Here is a 26,854-nt window from a genome sequence, read left to right as displayed (position 1 = left end):
CTGGGAAAGCTGCAGTTTAGGGGAAAAACAAGTGTGGAAGCAGCAAACAAGTTACTGGAACTGAGCAAGGTGCTGTTTTAAGAGGATCCAAGCTGCAGGTGTGAGTATTTCCAACTGGAAAGGGAACGCTGCGGGAGAAATCAGTTTTCTTTAAAGATTACAGAGATAAACTTTCCAATCCTGAGGACAGAAGCTTGCTAAAATAGTATTTCAAACTTTATATTTGATGTCTTCTGAGCTTGAATCTTAATCAGGGATAAATGACTTAAATGTGACTGAAGTGGAAATGTGGAAAGTGTTTGATTTGGTTTAGATAACATGAACATGCGCCAAAGTCACATCATCAGTTTAGTTTTTCCTTCACGGTGTCTACAAATATAAGTTTAGATATGTTTGAGTGGAATTTAAAAAATCATTAAGCCTTTAATTGGCAGGTCAGCTGGCAGAGTACAAGTTTTACCCAACTTTATAAAAATAAAAACATACAAAACCAAACAGAATATACTTTCAGTGACGAAAGAGATTTTAAATAACAACATAAACATTATCAATTAAATTTTTAAAAATATATTTTATTATTCGCATTGCACCGGACCCTTCATGTTCCTCCTGCGGGCGGTGGGTCCACAGTTGGACGAGCCCATGTATCCGGTTCGGGCTGGGCCCGGCCGGGCCCCATGGGCGAAAGCCCGGCCACCAGGCGCTCGCTCACGGGCCCCAACCCCAGGCCTGGCTCCAGGGTGGGACCCCGGTAACCCTCCGGGCCGGGTACTCCGACTCTTCGTTTTAACCGCCATGAAAGATCCTTCGAACCGTTCTTTGTCTTGGATAGCCAAGCGGGGTGCAGCAGTGGCAGGTGCCGAGGCAAAATCTCGGGCGTGGGAGGAGTTTGGTGAGGCCATGGAGAAAGACTATCGATCGGCTCCAAAGAGGTTCTGGCAAACTGTCCGGCGCCTCAGGAGAGGAAGGCAGCAACTCGCTCACACTGTTTACAGTGGGCATGGGGAGCTGCTGACGCCAACTGAGGCTATAGTCGGACGGTGGAAGGAATACTTTGAGGAGCTCCTCAATCCCACCAATGCGCATTCCGAGGAGGAACCAGAGCTGGGAGGCCTGGGGATGGACTGTCCGATCTCGGGGGCAGAAGTTGCTGAGGTAGTCAAACAACTACACAGCGGCGGAGCCCCGGGGGCGGAGGAGGTTCGTCCTGGGTATCTCAAGGCTATGGATGTTGTAGGGCTGTCATGGTTGACACGTCTCTACAACATTGCGTGGTCATCGGGGGCAGTTCCTAGGGAGTGGCAGACCGGGGTGGTGGTCCCCATCTTTAAGAAGGGTGACCTGAGGGTGTGTTCCAACTATAGGGGGATCACACTCCTCAGCCTCCCTGGAAAGGTCTACGCCAAGGTACTGGAGAGGAGGGTCCGATCGATAGTTGAATCTCAGATAGAGGAGGAGCAATGTGGTTTTCGTCCTGGCCGTGGAACTGTGGACCAGCTCTATACCCTTGCAAGGGTGATGGAGGGGGCATGGGAGTTTGCCCAACCAATCCACATGTGTTTTGTGGATTTGGAGAAGGCTTATGACCGTGTCCCCAGGGGCACCCTGTGGGGGACGCTCCAGGAGTATGGGGTGGGTGGCTTTCTGTTAAGGGCCATTCAGTCCCTTTACCAGAGGAGCGTGAGTTTGGTCCGCATAGCCGGTAGTAAGTCGGACCTGTTCCCAGTGAGGGTTGGACTCCGCCAGGGCTGCCCTTTGTCACCGGTTCTGTTCATCACTTTTATGGACAGAATTTCTAGACGCAGCCGTGGTGTGGAGTGTGTCGAGTTTGGTGGCAGGAGAATCTCGTCTCTGCTTTTTGCGGATGATGTGGTCCTCCCAGCTTCATCCAGCTCTGACCTTCAGCTCTTGCTGGGTAGGTTCGCGGCCGAATGTGAAGCGGCTGGGATGAGGATCAGCACCTCCAAATCTGAGACCATGGTTCTCGACCGGAAAAGGGTGGCTTGCCACCTCCGGGTCGGGGGAGAGGTCCTACCTCAAGTGGAGGAGTTTAAGTATCTCGGGGTCTTGTTCACGAGTGAGGGTAGGAGGGATCGGGAGATCGACAGGCGGATTGGTTCGGTGTCTGCAGTGATGCGGACGCTGAGCCGATCTGTCGTGGTGAAGAGGGAGCTGAGCCAGAATGCCAGGCTCTCGATTTACCGGTCGATCTACGTCCCAATCCTCACCTATGGTCATGAGCTTTGGGTAATGACCGAAAGAACGAGATCGCGGATACAAGCGGCCGAAATGAGTTTCCTCCGTAGGGTGGCCGGGCTCAGCCTTAGAGATAGGGTGAGGAGCTCGGACATTCGGGAGGGACTCGGAGTAGAACCGCTGCTCCTCCGGATCGAAAGGAGCCAGTTGAGGTGGTTTGGGCATCTGGTCAGGATGCCTCCTGGACGCCTCCCCGGGGAGGTGTTTCGGGCATGTCCTGCCGGCAGAAGGCCCCCGGGTCGACCCAGGACACGTTGGAGAGGTTACATCTCCAATCTGGTCCGGGAACGCCTTGGGGTCCTGCCGGAGGAGCTGGTGGACAAGGCCGGGGAGAGGACGGCCTGGAGCTCCCTAATTGGGATGCTGCCCCCGCGACCCGGACCCGGATAAGCGGAGGAAGACGAAGACGAAGACGATATTTTATTATTAATCAGCTTTAAATTATTACCTTTGCTGGCCACTTATTTTTAATATAATTTAAATAGATATATAAAAAAATAAAAGCTTATTACCGTTCTAAAAAAGAGCTGATCTCTGGAGGACAACGGCCGGACTAACGTAACTCTTCCTGTTTTCCACATCAGAACGACACTAATGCTAAGGCTAGCAGGATGCTTCTAAACACATTTAAGACCTAGAGTGAGCTGAAAATCTGGAGTTATCAAAAACTAGTTTTAACTGCAGGGTTCAGTTTTGGTTTGTTAATGAAACTTTCTGACATACAGAGAAATTCACTCCAGGTCCACCTGAAAACGACACTGTTACACATCTCTGAACCACATATATGTAAAGGTAAAATGTTATTTCTTCACATCTATAGGAATTGAAGTCATCAAAATATGATAAAGTTACCATAAATAACATTTTGATAGAGAGGAAATCAGATACAGAACATGATACCTTGAACACTTTAACTGTAAATGCGAAACTTATTTTACGGACAAACAATAAATCTAAGAAGGGAGACTTCTGAAAAGTTAGTAAAAATACAGTTTAAAGCACATTTCCGCTAATAGCTAATTTCATGGCTAACAACATAACGTGGGATTTTTAGTGGTGTAAAAATTAATAAGGTAAAGTTGGCAATAATTTAAGAAAGCACAACAGAGCTGTTATGGTGCAGCTACAAAACAGCCACATGTATGAAAACTAGGGCCGGGACTTTAACGCGTTAATTGTGATAAATTAATTAGAAAAAAATGACGCGTTAAAAAAATTTACACATTTAATCGCAGCTTGTATTTCCAGCAAGGCGGAACCTTTGTCATTGCACGATTTCCTCATAGACCGAATATCACTGACGCACACAACAATGCACAGTGCTAATGGCTACTAAAACGGAATAAAAACAGAAAGAAGTTGCCTTGCTTGGACTGATGCAGGATTTAGGAAACACGTCCGCCTCTTTTCTTAACTTGGAAAAAAAAAACTTCTAGACAACAACGGAGTCCGTGTTGCGGACATTTTTCAGAGATCGTTACTGCTGCGGCTGCCCGGTGGCACCGGAAACTTTACAAAAGTTGCGGTAAGCTATATTTTTAACATTTACGTAACATCTGTGCAGCGCTGAAAGCACCAGACGGGATAATTCTGTGCCCTAACAGTAGTTTATGAAAGTAGTCAGACAAACGAGAGGCACCTGGCTGCCGCTGGGAGAACGCTCCGTGTTCTCACTACTCTGTAAACAATCACAAACAACGTGTCAAAGTTGAAAACAGAAGTTTAAGTTAAAACAGAAACACTCTAAATATGCGATTAATTTAGATTAATTACTTACAAAGCCTCTAATTATTTAGATTAAATTTTTTAATCGAGTCATGGCCCTAATGAAAACATTACAGTTGTAACAATCTATTATTCAGGACGAATGTTGATGAAATTCCACCGGCTAGCTAGCGCCATAGCTAATTTCATGGCTAACAACATAACGTGGGATTTTTAGTGGTGTAAAAATTAATAAGGTAAAGTTGGCAATAATTTAAGAAAGCAGAAACCCTTTCTGTCCAGTCAGAACCTATACCAGTTTCTCCAAACTGAGGCTGTTCTAAAAGAGTTTTCCACAGAAACACATTAAAACATGTTCAAACTAGCATTTTAACCCTTCGTAGACTAATTAGATCTTGTGGCAAATTGTCACAATACTACTTACTACTACTACTATTGCTACTACTACTATTACTAATTGTAAATAAGGGTAAAAGAACAGGATTCAATCGTTGCTAAAATCCTTTTCAAACACAATCAAGGTAAAATTTCAAGATTTTCCAGCACCCCCTAACTGTGATGTTTTATTCAAATAAATATAGTTTACATGTGAAATTAGAAAAAATAATATGAAATGAAATAAATATGGAAATCCAACTCAGACTGAGAGACCATCTAAAGGCTCAGCAACCCTCTGCAGGTGTTCTGGATTCACCAGCTGATCAGAGTGCAACCATGGACGTAATTTTGGGGGGGGACAGGGGGGGACATGTCCCCCCCCCCCACTTTTTCCAAAGTCAAGTTTTGACCCCTGCACTTTTTACCATCCAAAAACAATTTTACGCTATATTAAATTGACACTGGTTGAGCTCTAGGACCAAGCAGAAAACAACCGTTTGTGTTGAAGCCTGTTTCCCATTAGAACATACTGTATAGATACCCCCCCCCCCCCCCCCAGTGTCCCCCCCCCCCACTTCTAAAGTGAAAATTACGTCCATGAGTGCAACACTTTGAGTCTTTTCACAATATTCTTATAGTCAGAGTTTGAATGTGGGGCTTTCATCAGCTGTAAGCCACAATCATCACAGTTTTACCAATAAAGGCTTGAAATACCTGGCTATGCAAGGAATGAGTCGGCCTCATATATTAGTTTCACCATTTAAGTTGAGTTACTAACATAAAGCAACTTTTGCACCATATTTCACCTGTAAACCTGATTATTTCACTTTCTTGCCGCATAAAATAAACGTTTCCAATGCCATAACCACTTTTAGCGACACTGATAAACACTTAAAAAATACAGAGTTTTAAATAGACCACATTAAAGTCAAAGCATTTTCAAGCATTTCAAGCACCTATAAGAAATCACTTAGAGGTTCAAAGTGAATATTTGTTCAGACTAAACTATCAAACAGTTAAAGAGACGACAGATGCAGCTGAGCGGTCAGCTCGTACCGAGCAGGAGAGCTCGTAAGAAGCAGCATCGTCTTTTCAAAAATATGCAAAAGCTGCAATGTGAGGAGCTGCTGAGTTTGTCCTGTGTGTGTGTGTGTGTGTGTGTGTGGGGGGGGGGGGGGGGGGGGGGCGTAGCACTCGGAGGAGCTGACTAATGAACTGACTCTCTAACGAGTCATCCTGCTCCACTGGCCTTTTCACAGCTTTCCTGGCATTTGGTCTCAAAAATAATTTCACGTCCCAATGTGTTTCCCTTAAACCGATAAGCCATGCTTTGTCTCCGCTGAATTAGGGACGATGACATTTATAAATGTTACTGTGCTGAAGATGGTGGGGTGGGGGTCACGCAGAATGAAAGTGGGGGGGATAATTGGAGGCTGCGATGGAGGAGGTGGGCGCTTTGCATTTTACAAGGAGCATTTTAATAAACCCAATTTGTTTTACGCTGAAAAAAGCCTGTCAAGCACGGACTGTTGTGGTTCTTGATTTAATAGCTACATAATTGCCACAAATGTCAAACATTCACTGCTTCTGCGTGTGCATGCGTGACTTTCTGTGTTTATTTGTGAGTGTGTGTGTACGTGTGATGTAAGCCCTTCGGTGTAAGCACCAAATAAGCGTCCAGATGGAGCTCCTTAGCTTGGTGATGCTTGGGGCAGCGAGGCTAAACAGAGGAACGCAGCCGTAGCACTTTTGGAACTAAAAAGCTGATCGGAAACACAAAAACAAACACGATCAACACCTTTTGCTTCCTCTGCAGGGCAGAGACGTCATGAACGCCAGTGAGCCCTACACCAACTCCAACATCACCCTGTCCAGCCTGACAGCCACCACCACTTCTCCCGTCATCCCAAAGCCTCCGTCACACATTCACGACCCGGAGTTCACCATCATGGTGGTGCTGGGCCTTTCGCTGCTGCTGGCGGGGCTAGCGGCCTTCCTGGCTGTGTGCCGACGCTCCGATCAGGACGAAGACGTGGAGGGGAGCTGCACACCGGGGGAGAGGTGCAATCGGCGCGGGCGAGGTTTGTCCACCGAGCCGCAGCTGAAGATGTGGAAGAGGCTGGGCTCGTACCGACGCACCTACAACCTGTCCTTCAGGCGTCCGCCTCACCGCAGGCCACAGCAGCGGGACAGGACACGCGTGTCCAGGTCTCCGGGGTCAGAGACACCACAGACGGAGGCCAGCGCCGAGCCTCCGCTCACTATGCCCTGCCTTTTTGACTATGTCACTGAAATCTGATTCTAATCTTGGTCGGCAGCCAAAATGTTTAGTTCTGAGAATGTAGAAAAAACTTTTGTAATTTTTGTTTTGGTTTCCTGTCACAAAACGCTTTAAAATGAATGAATGAGAAAAGCATTTGAGGCAGGTAACTGGATTTATCCTGAATGTCAAAAAAAAAAACACATTTCAAAGGAACGATGGAGGCGGTAGAACTCATAATGACTTACTTTCACGGCTTGATTCAAAGCCTAATGGACAGCATCTAAATTCAGTTCATATGATTGTTTGGACATGAATTTTTAATTTCCAAACTCATTTTCAAAATCTGGGGACAACATCATTCTTCTGCGTGGCACAGCTAATCACCCCGCGGCAGAAAACGCCATCAATCTGCCGATTCAGGTGCTCTGGGACAAACTCCTCCCGCGATGGCCTCGACACATGGAGAGCTCCCCATAACGACAGGAGACGCCTCCACCCAAACTACAGCACTCTGTAAATAATTTAGTGAACTTTAAATAAATAAATAAACAAATAAATAAAGGATGAAAACGAAATCAAGTGTTGGATTCACTGCTGGAGCTGTTTGTTTTTAGACGTGTGCGTACCTGAAGGATGCTCGTTCCCCGTGGGACGGTTTCCAGAACGCTGGTCTCGTAGGTGTTCTGGAGGAAGATGGGCTTGTTGTCGTTAACGTCCAGGACTTCCACGTATACGGTGGCGGTGCCTGTCCGTCGACTGCCTGTTGGACCATTGTCTATGAAGAGAAACAAACCATCAGTTAGAAAACTGGTGCAAACATCATCCGAGTGATCGAGCGTAGGATCCATTTCACCCGCCAACAATTAAAGGCCAACTTCACTCTTATTTTAATACACCAGCAGTGGTCTCTAGTAGGAAACAATGCCTTTCTTCTCTGGGGAAAAACTCCCCAGATGCTCCTGTTTGAGGACGTAGAAGTCAGCTGGAGGAGAAAGTAGCTTTAGCTGGCAGGATCTGGAGTCTTATTTCCTTATATTTGGACATCTCTCCTCTGATTGGATAACAGCAACACGACTCTACCACTGACTCTGTTTGCTCTGCAACGCTGATGTTTCATCTCCACAAATGACACAAGCCTGGAGGAGTTCTGCTGTGTGGTGGAGTTGCTAATGCTAACGGTTAGCTTCTACTAGCTGAATGTATGTATATATATATATATATATATATATATATATATATATATATATATGTACAGTGATCCCTCGTTTATCGCGGTAGCTGCGTTCCAGACCTGGCCGCGATAGGTGAAAATCCGCGAAGTAAGGACACCATATTTACAGTATTTATTTAACAGGTACGTATTCAGTATTCAGACTTTTAAAACCCTCCCTTTACATATTTTACTTGGTTTATTTATAGTTTTATTACAAAAAGTGCATTTTATGATGAAAAAAACAGGAATTTCTTGATATTTTGCATAGAAAAATACCGCGAATCGGTGAAAAATGCCACGAATCAGCGATTTTCCCTTGAATGAGGCTCCAAAGAAAAAATCCGCGAAGTCGTGAATCTGCGATAAACGAACCGCGAAGTAGCGAGGGATCACTGTATATACATTAACATACACACACACACACACACACACACACACACACACACACACACACACACACACACACACACACACACATATATACACATATAGTAAATTATGCAAATTTCGTAAAATAACGTGTTTCAGCTGTGTTTGCCGGCTAGAGGTGAGCGTTCACGGATGAAAAGTGTTGCTTATCGTCGTAATCACAGAAGTAGGGAAAGGGGCATTAAAGTTATTTTGCCTCTAGACCAGGGGTCGGTAACCTTTTCCCATCAAAGAGCCATTATTACCCGTTTCCCACAGTAAAGAAAACACTGGGAGCCGCAGCAGCCGCGGCGTTGTGGGCGGAGCCTACCCTCAGACAGCAGAGAGCTGCTTTAACCGATCACAACAGGTGACAGCAACCAATACTGTTCACTCATGTACCTCAAAGTTATCCTTCAACAGAAGATAATTAATAAAACGGTTTGTATAAAATTGATCCAAAAGTTGAAGCCTGTCTGTGCTGCAATATTTCGATATTTTTCACCCTGCTAGTGGTTTTAATAGTTGAGGTGACGCTTTTTGAGGCATCACACATAACTGTTCAGAATACAAATCCAGGCTCTGTCTCGTTGGACTGTTGTAATTAAACTTTGTACTGAACTAAACTTTGCATTAAACATTGTTGAAAAGGTAAGAAAAGGATCCAATCAATTAGGGATGCTCCGATCAGGTTTTAATCTGCCGATCACTGACACCGATCAGCCAAGAGGCCGATCATGGCCGATCAGCCGATTACCGATACCAATTACATAGATTGGCTGTAAATCGTTCATTTAGCTATGGTGAGTTCTAATGCATGTGTTACATATTAATTCAGAAAAAACATGGTTTTACTTCACTTCAAATTATGTAATATCAGTAACAATTTATAAGAAATTGAAAACATTAAGGCTCTCTTTAGGCTACAAATAGTGCAAAAAAAGTCAGTATCTCACATCACCGCCTGAATCAAATTAAGTAACCAAGGATACATTCAGATACATCCAGTGAGCTGTTAAGCTCAGCACTGACACAGGACTGACATCTGAGCTCCAAATGTCACTTGTGAAACTCACAGAGGATGAGACGCTTTCTTTAAGGAGTCCCTCGATGAAAGAATACACTGTCTGGTGGAGCTCTGGAAGGACTACGTTGGCGAAATATTTACGTCCCGGTAGCATGTAGCGAGGTTCCAAGTGGGTTAGTAGTCGGCGGAATCCGGCGTCTTCCACAACTGAAAAAGGCTGGTCGTCTAGTCCAATAAACTCGATGATTTTACGGGTAATTTGCTTAGCCTTTTGACTGTCACGCTCATATGGGCGAGTGTTTCCAAGCGTCGGCTGCGTTAGCTGCCGTCTGACTGTGGCTGCATTAGCAGGCTTCTTTTCATTGTCTGCGGTGAGCCTCAAAAACTCACCGTGCTCCGCCAAGTGTTTAGTCTTTAAATGTCGGATCAAATTCGTTGTGTTGAACTTTTTTGAAGTGCTTCCTCCACGGGGTATGTTTTCGTTGCAAGTGTTGCAAGACGCAAACTTAATATCACTCTCGCACACCGTAAAGAAGTTCCACACGGCAGACATGTTTGTCTTTGCGGGTTTGCCGCCACACGCATGCACACTAAGCGGGGAGAAGCGGAAGGGTGAACTACCGGCCGGGAAGAGTAAGCGCCAGTGCCAGATCGGAAATGAAAGGCAGTGATCGGCGATCACAGACTTTTGCAGGAAAATCGGCCGATAATTATCTGTGGCCGATCAATCGGAGCATCCCTACAATCAATTCGTTTATTTTCCTCGTTTACACTGACAAAGATAACGGCGCAGTGTGCGTGGCTCTGGTGTTCATCAGGTTTAATGTTTCTGTTAGCAACAATCTTCACAAGAAGGTGAAACAGTTAAATGGCAGGGTTCGCACTGACCGGATATTTCCCGTATTTGATTGTTTATTTTGACGGGAGAAATCTCAAGCCTGCAGATGCGCTGACATTTTAATCGTTACGCACATCGTGGAGGTAGCTACATCAATCAGGAAAAGATTCCCATCAGAACATCTGAGATGGACACTGAGCTCAGCGCAGCTCGCTGTCAGCGCGTGTGTAAGGTGGACAGCGAGCTGGAGATGTGTAGATCGGGGGCTTGGAGCGCGTCGCAGAACCAGAACCATGCATGAAGATTCTGTGTTTTCTAAACCCGGTCTCTCAGAGACTTGTCACTTAGAAAATGTTCCCTGAGTATGAATCTTTGGCTGTTTAGCGCTTGTTCCTGTCTCCAACACTGCAAAGCATCCAGGAGCCTGTCTGAGGAACAGTCCAGAACCTCATATCCTCTTCAGCTCAGAAAGCGCCTATAGAGACATCTGATTACGCACAAGCAGGTGACCTGTTCAGGTTTACGCAGACAATCTTTAAATTTAGAATTGGCTACAGATAACAAAAAATTGAATGCAGTAAAATAAAATACATTGAAATTAAATATCCATTAATCCGTTTACAAGCAGAGAGCCGCATCAGGTGGATGAAAGAGCCACGGGTTGCTGAACCCTGCTCTAGATGGAACCCTCTGGGTAGAAACTCTAGATTTCTGCTTTAAATTGTCCCTTTGTGTGACTGGATGTTTGTCTCTGTGTCCCTGTGATGGACAGCAGACCTGTCCAGGGTGTCTCTGCCTCCTGCCAGATGGAGTTGGACATTAGCTCCTCAAGGAATAAACGGATTAGAAAATGACTGATGACGGAGTTCCAAAAAGTTACCCAAATCCCGTAGTTGAGTATTTGGAAATTGTAATTGTTACAGCAGGCTTTCCCACATCTTTGGTACGTTCTTGCTGTGCCTAGTTTCTACCGTAAATCCTCTAATACAGGCCCGGGCCTGTAGTTGACTCAAGCTCATCAAGCTCCAGGCCTTTATTGGAAGGAGGACCAGAATTAGAGGCAGGCCTCAATTTGTATTTGAGCAAAATGAACTAATGGTTCGCTGGAGTTTTTGACAATTAATATTGCGCCCACATTTTCAAAGTTAAACACATTTCTTTTAACAACGGTAGTTTCTGCTTCAGCCCTCTCCCCCCTCCCCCAGCGCAGCGGCCGCAAACTCACTGATGCGCCTGCAGCCTCTCGGAGTTCCTGCTGCTCTAAACATTAAAATAATTATTTCATTTTCTGTTCCTCACTTCTGATTACCTTCAATGGTGTCTGTTTGTTGCAACCAGCAGGTACAAAAACTAACTTGTTTGTATTTGACAATTTTTCTGTCCTGCCTGTTTATTATCTTCCTGCATCTCCTCTCAATCCTAAAGAGAAACTGCTACCTGGGTTCATATATATTCACCTCATGAGTTACCTTTGAACTGCAGTTGTAAAAGATCTACCGACCGCAAAACAGCGGAGTGCTCGCCGGCCGCATCAGTTAGGTGCGTCACCGAGGACAAAACAGGTGATGCGCCCCGATCCACAGCAGCGAAACGCATCAGGCACAAATACAAGAATAAAAGACAGAAAACTTAAAAGGAAATGAGCCGACATGAACGATCGCGTGTTAAATTAGTTTTTGAGGTGGCGACACCTGATTTGATAATGTTACTGTGGCCGTGCTCAGGACGCAGATGTCTGGAGCGCGTCAACAATCAGAGCTTTGCATGCGCAAGCTGGTTAAGGTTAGGATGGGGTGAGGGGAAGGTTAAATTGCAAGAGGGTAAAGGTCACAATTTGGTTAAATGTCCGTTTTACGGCGGGTGTCAGTACCGACGCTCTGGCACAGCGAGTTGCCTTCAGACGCACAGGAGCTTGTCACCTGCTGACAGCAGGCTGCTGTCTTTTACGAGGAATGCATCTTGCCGGTCATTATCACGTGACAGCGACTAGTCGATGACAGGCATAAAAAGTCACTATAGAGCGGTGAAGTCGACTAGTGACTAGTTCATACAACCCCTGCTACTGCTCCCCAGAGTGTTCTGCAGCATAATCAGCACGTTCTCTTTGAACTTGATATCAAATTTTCGCCTCCTCTTCGTCACCGCACGGTTAAAGTTACCCTCGCGGTCTATCACTGGCAAATCAAAAGTGAGACGATGAAACAACCGCCCCCCGTACTTGCTTGTTACCACATTCCACCTGGCCACAATAACAAAACGGCCATTATTCACCTCCGCCGACTCCGACACCGGCCAAAATATGATACCCGGCCGTTAATTAAATACAGGCTAATATTAGAGGATTTACGGTAATTCCATTTTTAGTTCTTTTTTAAAACACAGAAAAGGTTTTTTTTACCTTGCGGATAAACGGAGTAGGAAGTGACGCCACCATCAGTGTCAGCTCTGAGGAAGTTTAGCAGTCGGCAAGCAAAACTGTTGGCAAGGTAAAATAAAACACCTGTTCTGTGTTTAAAAAGGCTTTTCCCAACCTAGCTGCATGTCTGCATGAAGGGAAGCCGGTTATTTAATCTGCTGGTGAATTAGAGGAAATGTGTATAATTCTCTTGTCTTCCATCATGTCATTATGCCCTCCTCTTGGTGTCTTTGGTCCAGTTCAGCTGTTCTGGATAATCTTGTTGTTTTTTTGTGGCAAAAATCTTTGTTTTTGGTCTTTAAAAATAATAAAGAGGAAGTTGAGCAATAGTTGAAATCACAGCAGCTGTGCAGTAAGCCCCCCCGTTACGTTCATCACCAAATGTTGCAAAACACAGCAGGTCTGACATAAAGGGAAAACATGGCGTTGTGACAAAAATGACAGCCTAATGAAAAGTCAGGTTTCTCCTTCGGAGACTCACCTATAGCTTCGACGACAAGAGCATAGGCTGCCTGGGTCTCCCTGTCGAGGCTGACCACCGTCCGAACGATTCCATCTCTGAATCCCACGCTGAACTTACCATCTTGGTTACCACCTGAAATCATTAAAAAAAGGTATAAAATATGCATAGACTGGATTAAACAACAATAAAACATCTAGTTAATATAACGCTGCAAAAACAGGATTCACCCCTCACAGATTCCTTCTTATTCAACCACCTAAATGTTTAGGATCAGCCAACCATGATCAATGAGACAAAGATAACTTGAGAACATTCAAAAGCTATCCAAATCAACCCGGTGATACGAGAGCTAAGTAATCAACCCCCTTGTTATTAAATGTGATTAAAACATCTGGAAAGCCTGTAGAATTATATTGTTGTCGCAAAACCCAATCAAACCTTCTGGCATTAAATCATCCAAATGGAGCACCGGGATCATAGCCTGGCCTGCCAGACTCCTCCTCTGTTTAATTCTGCACAGAGAAAGAGTCTGGTAACTCTCCTATTCAAGTAACCCCTCCCCGTGAGATTTCTAACCGAGCCAATCAGCGCTGAGTAGCGTACGTCACACACCACAACGCCCAGTTTGTCGAACGTGGCGACTGAAGCGGTGTTCGCTGCGGCTCTTTCCTCTGGTCTAAATAACTTGGACGCAACAAGTAGAAGCACTAAAAGCCTTTCTTCTAAAGAAAGATGTTTGCGCTGTCGCCAGACGCCATTTTTGACTACAGCTAAAAAAAAAAACACTAAAGCGCCGCGGACGTCACACACAGCGACGCTCACTTTCTCATAAACAGCAGAGACGGCGGCGGAGTTCGCTGCGGCTCTTTTCTCTGTTCTAAATGACTCAAATGTCTTTAAAACCACTAGTAGAAGCGATAAGAGCATTTATTCTAAAAAATAAAAGATGTTTGCGCTGTTGCCAGACACCATTTTTTTCTACTACAGCTAGAAAACTACCGCGTGGTGCGATGCAGTCGGGATTTCCATCTTTTTTCTGATTGGTTAATTTGAGCTGCCTAGTCCCGCCCCTCAAGTGCCTCTCTGCCTGTGACTTACCAGACTCATTCTCTGTGCAGAATTAAACAGAGGGCGAGTCTGGCAGGCCAGGCTACCAGGATTAGTCCCTTCATCAGAAACCTACCATATCCAGTCCTCTACATGTCTGCTGCCCCCTGGTGGAGGATCTGCAAGCGGCAAGGGCCGGTTTGACTTCTTTATAACAGTTTGATGATTTTACCAGAGATCAACAAGTCATCTCCACGCCATGATTTTGTTCTAATCAGCACCTGAACAAAGTTCATTCACTGTGCTGATTGAAATCACCTGGTTTAGATGCTGAAGACGGCCTGGAGACGACTTGATAATGCCACAATTCCTCATCTCTGAATTTTACACATCACAAAATAAAACTGGTAATTATATCATTAGACAATAAAAGTAAAAAAAAAGATAGATTTTCAAGAATCGTTTAAGATTTGAAGCTTTAGCTTTTGCAGCCTAAGTCGTTTTGTGGCCCTCACAAGCTTTTCTACAACAATGGGTTTAGTAGGCTGTTGATGTAGCTCAACCCTTTCTAACAGTTTTATGTTGAGTTTTTTTTATTAATGACTCTATTTTACACTTATTTTGAAGGGTAAAGATTAAAAGAACGACCATAACTCATCGCTAGAACCACAAACCAGAGGATTTTTCCCTCTTGAAATGTTTCCACGCCTCTGCTTCACAGTGTTCATAGGGTTGGTTTGAATTAATTATGCCTCATTATAATTAGAAAACAGATTTAATTGAAATTTTTTGAACACACACAAGCACACGTAAACACCGTGACCTCTGACCTGTGATGAAGTAGCTAAGTTCGGCGTTGAGACCCGTATCGTTGTCATAACAGTTGAGGCGTGACACAACATAGTCTCTAGGGACACTCTCCAACAGGGAGACATTGTACACACGAGGGTCGAAGGTGGGCGTCTCATCGTTTACATCCAGAACTGAGACACACACACACGCACACACACACGCACACACACACACACACACACGCACACACACACACACACACACACACACGGAAATAGATGAGGACACAGATAGATGCACAAACACAAATACGGCGTTCCTTCAGAAGTATTTCATGACTTTTTATCATCAGAATCATCTCTTAGATTAAAATAATCCCAATAGACCCATTCAATCTGTTACACCCAAAGCTTTTCATAACACATTCTCTTTAGAGATCCCATCAGGGGCTTCCTTAGAGGCCAGGCGTTTGCTACTTAATTAGCTCCTCATAATAAAAAGATCCAGTCATGCGGCTCAGAGAGATCCAGCCTCTCACCTGCGATGGTGAGAGTGGAGGTGGAAGTCCGAGGGAACTGCCCCGCATCAAAAGCGATGATCCTTAAAAAGTACTGAGCGATGCGCTCGCGATCCAGGACCGCTGTGGAGGTTATGATGCCGCTGGTGGAGTTGAGGTAGAAGTCGAGGCGAGGCATCCCCATCTGTAGGACCACCGTCACCAAACCATTATTCCCTTCATCTGGATCCTGGACCTGGACCTGAGACAGGATCAGAGAGGGAGGTGACAAAATGACAGGAAATATGGATAAAATAACTCGTCATAATAAACTTTATATCAATTTTTGGAGGCATTTACTCTAAAACACGTGGTTCCATAAGGAAGTCCCTCTGAGATTTCAGCAACAGCCGGCAGGTTGAGGAAGGTGGGGTCGTTGTCATTCAGGTCCAGCAGGTTGACAGTCACTGTGGCGCTTGTTAGAGCACGTAGTGGAGGGGAACCGCCTACAGAGGACGCCAGAGAGGCACAAAGTCACCAAACAGACTCCACTCACCCCCTTCTCAGGGATAAATCTGCTTTCCAGCAAAAAACTTTTTAAAACGTAGTCACATTCTGACTTTTCTTTGAATTTGATGTATTTTTTTAACCTGTATTTTTGAACAGTGCTTTGATTTGTTTCATGTATTAATATTCTCATTCTTAATAATCATAAATCATAACAATAATAATAATAACGATGCCAATCAGTGTTTGGCCTGGTCGGGTTCAGTGTATGCTTTAATGAGTGAATGAATACATTTTTATGCAAATAATTAAAATAAACATATTATTTACAAAATAAATAAAAAGAACTGGACAAAGCTGAAGCTTCCTGCCAATACCAGCACAAACTCATGAAATGAACAAAAATACCCTAAATAAGTCCTCCATCATTAATCTCACTCTTTTTTGGTGTTACTTTTATCGGAAAATCTGCAGAATAATGTTTTTTCATTTTTTATAACTGATAAAATAATGTTTTTATGCAGACTTATAATAGATTTTAGGCAATTCTTTCATTTATTTGCATTTCTTTAAGTTGATGGACAAATAAAATTCATTGTATAATTTATTTTTACATCTGCTTCCCTTATAATTTAATTAAAGTGACCTTTTTTCCAGTTTTGATTTTTCGTAAATAAAAAGTTTATATGATAAAATATTAAGCAGATTAAAAAGGGTTTAATGAGAAAAACAAGTCGTAAACGTGGATAAAAATGACTTGAACGGTTTAAATCTGATTGTCTGAAGACCTGAACTGACAATGATCCACAGCAGTTTGTTTAACCTCTTCTCACGAATTCCCATCAAACCACTTCTGACCTTAAATCATCCAGATGGAGCATCAGGATTAGTACCTTCATCAAAAACCTGCCATGTTTACTGCCCCCTGGTAGACATTCCACTGGTGGCAAGGGCCTATTTTAATCCATCTTATAGAATTACATAAAATAAAAACAATTTTTAACATCTAATATCCACTCACGGTCCACAGCTGAGACGATGATGGTCCTCATGAGTTCTGCGTCTCTGAGGTTTGTACTCTCCCTGTCCAGAGTGGCCCCGCTGGTGCGGATCTTCCCAGTTCTGCTGTCAATAGTGTAGAAGGGGTTTACTGGACTGATGCTGTACACAACCGTCCCGTTTTCCCCGCTGTCAGGGTCCAACGCCAACACCTAGGAAAGAGAAAGAGAAAGAAAATAAATCCTCACCGTATAAGGAATGTTTATCGAACAGTAGCAACCCGAACCTGAGGAGAGGGAATGATTCATGATGGAAAGATGGAATAAAAGAAAAAGAGAAGGATGAGGAAATGAGCATGAAAAAAACTAATAGTTTTTAATTAAAAAAATATCTCACACACACTCACACACACACACACACACACACACACGCACGCACGCACGCACACACACGCGCACACACGCACGCACGCACACACGCGCACACAGACACACACGCACGCACACACGCACACACACGCGCGCACGCACGCACACACACACGCACGCACGCACACACGCGCACACAGACACACACGCACGCACGCACACACACGCACGCGCACACGCACGCACACACGCACACACACGCGCGCACGCACGCGCACGCACGCACACACGCACGCACACGCACGCACGCACACACGCACGCGCACACACACGCACACACACGCGCGCACACACGCAAGCACATACGCACACACACACGCACACACACGCACACGCACACACACACACACACACACACACACACACACACACTAAACACACACACACTAAACACACACACACTAAACACACACACACTAAACACACACACGCACACACACACGCACACACACGCACGCACACACACACACACACACACACACACACACACACACACACACACACTAAACACACACACACACACACACACACACACACACACACACACACACACACACACACACACACACACACACACACACAGCTTATCTGTCAGCTAAAAGAAAAATGCTAACAGCTTCTTTTTGACACTCGCTGCTGATGGATGATGAACGTACGGCGCCAAAAGCTAAAACATTAGCTGTTTTTTTTTAAAGAGCTGATCAATTATTCAGTGTGCTGACTAAAAATGCTGGAAACTGGTTAAACGGTCGTTAGAGAAAAAAAAAGGCTTTGCCGTATTAAATTATTAAGAAGACATGTCAGCCAGGCATCTTGCAGTCTCATTGATTAGCAGCTACACAGATAAGGCAGGTGAAATAATTCGTGGGGAAGTGTCTGACCGGAGTCCGTCCAGCTGATCGATTCCAGTCGGAGTCCAGCACATTAACAGACTGTGAGCAAATATATTTGCCTGGTGGATTTAAGTGGAGTGGCTGGGTACCAGAGCGCTCTGGAACTAAAGGTGCTTCTGTGTAGGTTTAAGGGGCCACCGCTCTGGTAGTGGGGCGCTGTGAGATTTGAGTGGGCTGATCCTTCCACCGGGCGCAGCAGCCAAATTCATCGGCTCACTGGACACCTCCAGAAGGAATCAGCAGGTGGCTTCTAGTCGCCATAGAAACACCGGCCAGACCAGAGCTACGCTGGGGCCAATTACAGGACTGTAAGCATGGACGATCAGATTCATAGAAAAATGGTTAGAGGGACACCGTGACTGTCCACAGAAACTCACATACAGTATGCATTGCACCGCTGGATGCGGCGTGAACAGTCAGCTGAGGAACAGCCGCAAAAAAGGCAGGAATCAGAAAAAAGCAGCAACATTTGAACAGAGAAGGGCATCTTTTACCTCACCTCTTTTTATTTCACGCTTTTACTCTGAAAGACAGAATCTTCTGCCTAGCAGCTGAATAATTTGCAATGCATACGACTCGAGGCTACGCTTTAATTAGCAGTCAGACTCCCTTAATTACACCCAGCGACGCCTCTTTAATTAATGGACAATTAGGGCTTAATTACAAACAACACACTGCCAAAGACGGCAGCAGGACAACGAGACAGTCAGCGGTGATGGCAGGTTTTATGTTAGTGACGACCTTTGCTGCCATGCATATTTGTCCGTTCTTTAATAAGAAAAAGATCATTTCCTCTACATAAATATTATGGGGGGTCCGTCGGATTGTTGAACCTCAGATTCAGGAGGAGCAATGTGGTTTTCGTACTGGTCGTGGAACACTGGACCAGCTCTATACCCTTAGGAGGATCCTGGAGGGTGCGTGGGAATTTGTCCAACCAGTCTACATGTGTTTTGTGGATTTGGAGAAGGCGTTTGACTGCGTCCCTCGGGGGGCCCTGTGGGGGGTACTCCGGGAGTATGGGGTACCAGGCCCTCTGATATGGGCTGTTAGGTCCCTGTATGACCCGTGTCAGAGCTTGGTCCGTATTGCCGGTAGTGTCGGGCTCGTTCCCAGTGAGAGTTGGACTCCGCCAAGGCTGCCCTTTGTCACGATTCTGTTCATAACCTTTATGGACAGGATTTCTAGGCGCAGCCAAGGTGTGGAGGGCATCTGTTTTGGTGGCCTGAGGATCAGGTCTCTGCTTTTTACAGATCATGTGGTCCTGTTGGCTTCATCAGAACGTGATCTTCAGCTTTCGCTGGAGCGGTTCGCAGCCGAGTGTGAAGCAGCTGGGATGAGAATCAGCTCCTCTAAATCTGAGACCATGGTCTTGATTCGGAAAAGGGTAGAATGCCTTCTCCGGATCAGGATGTGGTCCTGTCCCAAGTGGAGGAGTTTAAGTATCTCGGGGTCTTGTTCACAAGTGAGGGAAAACTGGAGTGTGAGATCGATAGGCGGATTGGTGCTGCGTCTGCAGTGATGTGGGCGTTGTACCGGTCTGTGGTGGTGAAGAGAGAGCTGAGTCAGAAGGCGAAGCTCTCCATTTACCGGTCGATCTACGTTCCTACCCTCACCTATGGTCATGAGCTTTGGGTAGTGACCGAAAGAACGAGATCGCGGATACAAGCGACCGAAATGAGTTTTCTCTGAAGAGTAGCTGGGCTCTCCCTTAGAGATAGGGTGAGAAGCTCGGCCATTCGGGAGGGGCTCGGAGTAGACCCGCTGCTCCTCCACATCGAGAGGAGCCAGTTGAGGTGGCTCGGGCATCTGTTCAGGATGCCTCCCGGACGCCTCTCTGGTGAGGTTTTCCGGGCACGTCCAACCGGGAGGAGACCTAAAGGTAGACCCAGGACACGGTGGAGGGACTTTGTCTCTCACCTGGCCAGGGAACGCCTTGGGATTCCCCTGGAGGAGCTAGCCCAAGTGGCTGGGGAGAGAGAAGTCTGGGCCTCTCGCCTTAGGCTACTGCCCCCGCGACCCGACTCCGGATAAGCGGATGAAAATGGATGGATGGGTATTTTAGGTCACTGCCGCTCTTGCACTAGCTGAGCTTAGATTTTAACATGTACTGTTTAACCATGAAATTTAAATGTAACAGGGTAAAACCCAGTGCATTTAACATAATGCTGCATTTTTAAAATGGGTTGAAATATGACATGTTGGTGGAGCTGGGTTCCGACTATCGGTATGGTCCCCTCCCCTCAGCAACAGCTCTGCGCATCTCTGATCCATCGACATAATATACGTGGACATCTTCTTTCCATAGGCTCCAATATCACTTTATTGAGCCCAAATGGGAGGTGGCCACCACCGCCATTTTGACCGTGTCACAGGTTCCGTCAAGCCCAGACAATTCCATAAAAGGGAAGAGAGTTGGAGCTGAGGGTGGGGCTGTAAGGCTGGGATCAACTGACGACACCCGGTCGAACTAGCTACAAGCTAACCTGAAGCTAACCCAAAGCTAATGCGGAGGTGGGAGCTAAGCTAACGGAGGTAGCAACCTAGCTACAACCGGAGTTAACTGTGCACAACACCAGAGCTTCTGAGTCAGAGATACGCCGGGCTGACCGCTGAGTAAAACCGGGTGGAACACAGAGGTCTCCAAGAGCTCCACAAGCTGGCAGCCGCACAGCAGACAAGCACCGCTGCGATCTGAGATGTGCAGAGCTGCCACTGGGGAGAACTGGGTGGAAAGGTTTCCATCCCAGAGCTCCACAAGCCGTCAGCCCGCGCAGCACACAGAAGCCGCGATCAGACAGAGATGGACCGGGCTGCGGGGAGAAACAGCCGACATTCCGGGTGGAAAACATCGGTCTCCCGAAAGCTCCATAAGCCGATATTCGGAACCCAGCTCCACCAACATGTTATATTTCAACCCATTTTCTAAAGTACAGCATTATGTTAAATGCACTGGGTTTTACCCTATTACATTTAAATTTCATGGTTAAACAGTACATGTTAAAATCTAAGCTCAGCTCGGCAGTGACCTAAAATACATAAATATAATTTTACTTACTGAAAAAAAAAATGAAGTGGAGACTCCTTGGATGCTCTATTAGTGCAATTAATGACACAGCAAGTCATTTTGTCCAACAATTGCACAAAAAATATCCAAAAAAGAATACACAAACACAGAGACTCAAAATCCCGGAACAGTTTCCAAGCCAGACTGAGGCTCTACTGAGGCCTTTCCACAGAGCTATTTCTGTGGTCACGTGGGTCTGATGCTCATTAATTATACAGAATTTTAGGCTTTTAATACACTTAAACAGAAGAGTGAGAAAAAAATTCACCCCCCTCAGAGTTGTCATGAGTGTAAACTAGATCATTTAAACCAAAAACATGTTTTGGAACCAGGCTGTAAACATGTTTATTTCTGCTGTGAAATTGGTATTTTTAACATGGGAGTCAATGAGGATTTGCTCGCTTCTGACACCAGCCCCTAGTGGATGAGGGTGGAACTGCAATTTTTGCTACTTCCGGGTTGGCGTCAATTTTAAAGCCGCATTGTGGGGGCTTGCTCTGATCGCAGCGGCGCTTGACTGCTGTGCGGCTGCCGGCTTGTGGAGCTCTCAGAGACCTCTGTGTTCCACCCGGTTTTACCCAGCGGTCAGCCCGGCGCATCTCTGACTCAGAAGCTCTGGTGTTGTGCACAGTTAACTCTGGTTGTAGCTATGTAGCTACCTCCGTTGGCTTAGCTCCCACCTCTGCATTGGGTTAGCTCATGTTTACTTATTTGGCAGACGCTTTTATCCAAAGCGACTTACAATTTATAACCTATAGGGCACGTTGTGATCTGCGGGGGAAACCAGAGTACCCGGAGGAAACCCACGCATGCATGGGGAAAACACACAACTCCACGCAGAAAGGCCGCAGCCGAGTTTCGAACCTGCGACCTTCGTGCTGCGAGGCAACAGTGCTAACAACTGCTCCACCATGCAGCCCGGTCAGCTTGTAGCTACATTGCTTCAGTTCGACGGGTGTCGTCAGTAGATCCCAGCCTTACAGCCCCACCCTCAGCTCCACCTCTTTTCCCTTTCATGGAATTGTCTGGGCTTGACGGAACCTGTGACACGGTCAAAATGGCGGTGGTGGCCACCTCCCTTTTTGGCTTAAAAACTTATAATTGGAGCCTATGGAAACAAATTGTCCGGTATATACGTCGAAGTTAGTGATACAACAGCTCTATTAAAAGAGCCAGGTCACACAGCTCCCAATTGGCGGACAGCGCTGAGACCAGTCACAGAAATGAACAATGAGATGTTTCATTGCTACGGAAATCAGCCAACAAGGCCCTAAACAGTCAAAAAAGCAACAAATATATCATTTTTCTAAATGAAAGACCTCTATCTGTTAACGTCTCAAAGAAAGTTTAACGTTGATGCCAACATCGTTTCAAACAGGCACCATTCCCGGGCCCACGCCATCTTTGTAGTTTTTCTCTATGGCAAGCAGCTCTGGTGCTGAGCTCACCCTACCAACGTAGAGCTCTGGGATTGGCCAGACACAAAACAAATCAGGCCAATAGTTGACCTGCTGAGGCTATAGTGGAGCGTGGCTAGAATGACATGCAGAGCTGAATTTTTTTGTTAGTGCTTCGGCTGCATGTACTCCTAAGATATGTTTGAAAGCGTATCTGTTTATTATATTTTACTTCCATCTGCCTAAACTGGTGGATCTGAGTGGTTTCAGGTGAGAAAAGGTTGAATCTACACCAGGAAGGGTGTTAGATACTCCTCCTGTTGCATTATTAATTGAAATAGATTCAAGTAAAATAAAATAAAACAGAATAAAAAATTTCATTTTGTGATTCTTAATACTTCATAGGTATTGTAACGTACCAAAAGGGTCAATTCTGTGACGTGTCCACAGACTACGATCACAGCATCGGACGTTTTGTCTGGAATATTCACCTTAATATGTATCTTATTGTAACGTGTATGAGTGTAAACAGTGATTAACTTGTTAAATCAAACACGTACTGATGTAGCGTGATGAATTGCCCATTTCTGACCTAAAGGCCCTGCTCTATTCGCTCTGCCCAAGCAAAACCATAAGTTTCTGACACAAGCCTAATCTACAAGATACGGGCCAAGGCCACTCAAGCTCTGTGCGCTTATCTAAACTGTTGCACAAGAAAAAAGACCAAGAACTCTCTTCTCTTTAAATAGTAATCAAATAACTTTGTTAGTCCAAATAATCATGTGAAGCTAATGTTCAATCAATCTGTGAAATGAGAATATTAACTTGAAATTATAATCCTATGATAGTATTTTAATAAGCAGTATAACTTTAAACTAGACACTAGACTGATCACACGTAATGCTAAAATCACATGACACATTTCCTTTTTCTGATCCAATGTTACGCTCCAGGCTGTCCAGGGGGCCTGGGGTAACAATGAGGACGCATGTTCACGTTGTAAAAGTAACAAAACAACATTTATTTACATAAATATAAACTCAAAACACAGATTAACAAGACACATCAGCAGCAACACAAAACGAGTAACAACTAAACTCTCATATTAACCAAATTAATACAAAAACCACGAAAGACCATCACGATTTCCCTTTTACTGAGTGATGTCTTATAAAAGCAAGCGAAGGGGTAAAGTGTCCTTTACCCCTAAAAGGTGAACGGTTAAACACAGAGAGTTAAGCTCTCAAAGTTGTTACATAAATCTTAAGTTTAACAAAACAAAAACTGCTGAGGAGACAACAGACCAGAGAGAACCTCCCTAGCCTGCTGCTCCCTGAACTGAGGGCTGGCTGACTTTTATGCTGCTGGTCATCAGGATCAGCTGAGAGAATCTAACCGGGAGGCAATCTAGAGAGATTGGAGCCAGGTGCTGCATCTACACACACACACACACACACACACACACACACACACACACACACACACACACACACACACACACACACACACACACACACACACACACACACACACACACACACACACTCAGGGAAAAACCCAAATGGCTCTGAGCCGTAACATCCAATCAGAACCTTCCAGATCTGACGCGAGGCGTGGTTTTGTTGGTGCTTGTTAAAACCCTTTTTGTGGCAAATCCTGATTAGACCATAAATCAAAACATCCAATTATAAAACTATGCCCCACATCACCTTAACATGAGTTCAAAGTGTTCTAGAGAAGTTATCGGAGTGGCCGATCCGTAACTTTCCTCTTAAAGCCGAAAGAACGTAACGACAAGCTGGATTAAACCTGTTGCATGTTCCACCTGCTGCAACGGTTCCTTCAGAATAAAAGCTGAACCGGCACGACCCCTTCAGGGTCTCGCTGATGCTAATAAACTGTCGTTATCTGGGAGTAACTCAAGACTGGAAGGGTCGGCAACCGCTGCATATCTACAGACGTCGGTTCCAAGAGGGTCTAAAGCTGGACCCTCGACATTCCGGATCTAAACGGGGACTTCCGTTGGGGTACGTAGACCGACAGATGGCGTCTCAATGTGTGTTATAATCTCCAACCAAACCTTAGAGCAAAACACCCTTTCACTCCCACTCGGAACTAATCGTTTCTCCGGATTTGCTGGTTCTGAACATCTTTCACACATACACCATCCTCAGTCTTACTCCACCTTAGTTCATCATACACCTAGGGTTTAAAGTTAGTCTTGTTTAATTTGTTTAGAAAAAAATCTTTTAACTTTTTAAACCTGACTTTCTCGCTTTCTTGAAGTTGACACTAAGTGTTGCTCAATCCCTGCAATAAAAAGATCCGATCTTCTGGTTGAATTTACTCAAAGATCCATCAAGGTGATATTTCACATTCTATGGTTTCTAATTAAATGTAAGAACAACTTCTTCTCTACACTGATCATACGATCTGAAACGGGTCATTGTAAGAGTAATATTCATTTTAAATCCGTTGTTGGTTTAAGCGCAGATTATTCAAACATTTCATTTAAACATCTTGTTCATTCAACACATGATTATTTAATTTATAACTGTAAAATCAGGGAAGCTTAACTTTCTTCAGAGTGAAGAATGCAGAGAGTGCAGAGGACCTTGACAGTTTATTATGACTTCATGTATGTAAACATGCACCGAGCAGAACCTTCTGAGTTCAGAAGGCCAAACAGAAAGTGGATTAACTTCTGTAGATGAAGGGTCACTATGTTGGTCAATGTAGACGGTGAAAATTTGACCCTTTTGGTACGTTACAGTACAAAATAATTACTAGTTACTGAAAAGTTGGAGTTAGTAGGAGCAATCATCACAATTAATACCATACCAACTTTATTTATAAAACACTTTTAAAACGGGATGGCAGCCGACCAAAGTGCTGTACAGATAAACAGTAAAACACAACATAAGAACAAAAACACAATCTATAATATAAATACACAACAAAGCAGTAAAATCAGAGTCAATAAAAGAATACATAATAAAAATAATTAATAAAAGTCAAGGATTTAAAAATGCCCAGTCGTAAAAGTGGGCCTTAAGCAGTGACTTGAAACGGGGGAGGGATGGTGGTAGCCTCACTGAGAGAGGAAGAGCATTCCAGAGGGACGGAGCAGCGTAGACAAAAGCACGCCGCCCCCGCGCTTTGGATTTCATTGTGGGGACGTGAAGCAGCAAGCAATCAGCAGATCTCAATGCTCAGTTTGGCACAAATGGGCCATTCCCATCTGTACCGGGTCGGCCCGGGCCGGGTAGCGTAGGTTGTTTACATATCTGGGTGGCCTGGTATTTTTCCGGGCCAACCAAGGCTCATTCTCAGCCCTCTTCTCGAGGGGGTCTGCTTCAGGCCGACCAGGGCCAACACACCCACTGCTGACAGCAAATTCACACCTTCCATTAGAGCAAGCCTCTGATTGGTGGGTAGAATCAGCCCACATGGGCTTAAGACAAGGATGTGTGGAACCAACCGGGCCAGGCTGGGGCCGACTGGGGCTACCCGGCCCGGGCCGACCCGGTACAGATGGGAATGGCCCAATAGTGAGTCACAAGGTCAGACAGGTAATCCGGTGCCAGACAATTCAGGGCCTTAAAAACAAAGATTAGAATTTTAAACTTCACTCCGAAGTTTACGGGTAGCCAATGGAGGCGCGCCAGTACAGGTGTGATATGGTCACATCCAGAGGTGTTCGTCAGAAACCTAGCTGCCGAGTTCTGTACCACCTGAAGCCAGTTAAGGGTGGAGGCTGGCACACCAAATAAAATAACAGGAAGTGATACAGAACTCTGGAGAAGAACAAAAACAAACACTGGTTGTTTATTATTTTTTCAATATTTATGGGGCATCGATTGGCTGAGAGATGGTGTGATGTCACGTGTAACCTCTAGCCTGGAACGCTGACCTGTCGTTCACAAACAAACCAGCAAGGACTCCTCCTATTAAAGGAAAATGCAGTGAAACCATCTGTTATGCATCTCAACTGCACTAAAACACTGATGGTGTAGAAAACCCCCCACAGCAGCTCTCAAAGCCGGGTTGTTTATGAACGACACATCAGCCGTTCCAAATAAGGATCCGTTTGGAAGCCGAATGAGCCGTGATTCTGATCACCCGTTTGGACAATCCAACCTGCCCTGGAGGAGGCTTTCTGTGTAATCCTCTCAGTACAAATAGTAGTCAGGTTCACTAAATCACTAATAGAACCATGTGTTTGTCCTATTTATTCCCGC

At 45.1% G+C, this 26,854-nt stretch overlaps 2 protein-coding genes across 3 annotated transcripts in view; one reads left to right on the top strand and one right to left on the bottom strand.

The window, feature by feature from the left end:
- The window catches only part of LOC107375394 (uncharacterized protein C10orf105), a 6,809-nt gene extending 17 nt beyond the window's left edge, over nucleotides 1–6,792 (top strand). The window contains exons 1-2 of the mRNA XM_070542164.1: nucleotides 1–98; nucleotides 6,176–6,792. The exon at nucleotides 1–98 is cut by the window's left edge and continues 17 nt beyond it. Of these exons, the coding sequence (XP_070398265.1) occupies nucleotides 6,188–6,658 (471 nt within the window). The 5' untranslated portion in view covers nucleotides 1–98; nucleotides 6,176–6,187 and the 3' untranslated portion in view covers nucleotides 6,659–6,792. The remainder of the gene's footprint in view (nucleotides 99–6,175) is intronic.
- cdh23 (cadherin-related 23) overlaps nucleotides 1–26,854 on the bottom strand; it is a 405,629-nt gene that overhangs the window by 84,052 nt on the left and 294,723 nt on the right. For both annotated transcript variants that reach the window (XM_070542163.1, XM_015943881.3), the window contains exons 22-27: nucleotides 16,851–17,040; nucleotides 15,683–15,828; nucleotides 15,365–15,584; nucleotides 14,865–15,017; nucleotides 13,006–13,119; nucleotides 7,249–7,397 (exon numbers count right to left, since the gene is read on the bottom strand). In XM_070542163.1, the coding sequence (XP_070398264.1) occupies nucleotides 7,249–7,397; nucleotides 13,006–13,119; nucleotides 14,865–15,017; nucleotides 15,365–15,584; nucleotides 15,683–15,828; nucleotides 16,851–17,040 (972 nt within the window). The remainder of the gene's footprint in view (nucleotides 1–7,248; nucleotides 7,398–13,005; nucleotides 13,120–14,864; nucleotides 15,018–15,364; nucleotides 15,585–15,682; nucleotides 15,829–16,850; nucleotides 17,041–26,854) is intronic.

The sequence above is a fragment of the Nothobranchius furzeri genome, chromosome 12 (assembly GCF_043380555.1).
Source record: "Nothobranchius furzeri strain GRZ-AD chromosome 12, NfurGRZ-RIMD1, whole genome shotgun sequence".
Classification (NCBI taxonomy): domain Eukaryota; kingdom Metazoa; phylum Chordata; class Actinopteri; order Cyprinodontiformes; family Nothobranchiidae; genus Nothobranchius; species Nothobranchius furzeri.
Note: the sequence above shows the minus strand (reverse complement) of the source record. Positions and strands in the feature narration are given on the sequence as shown.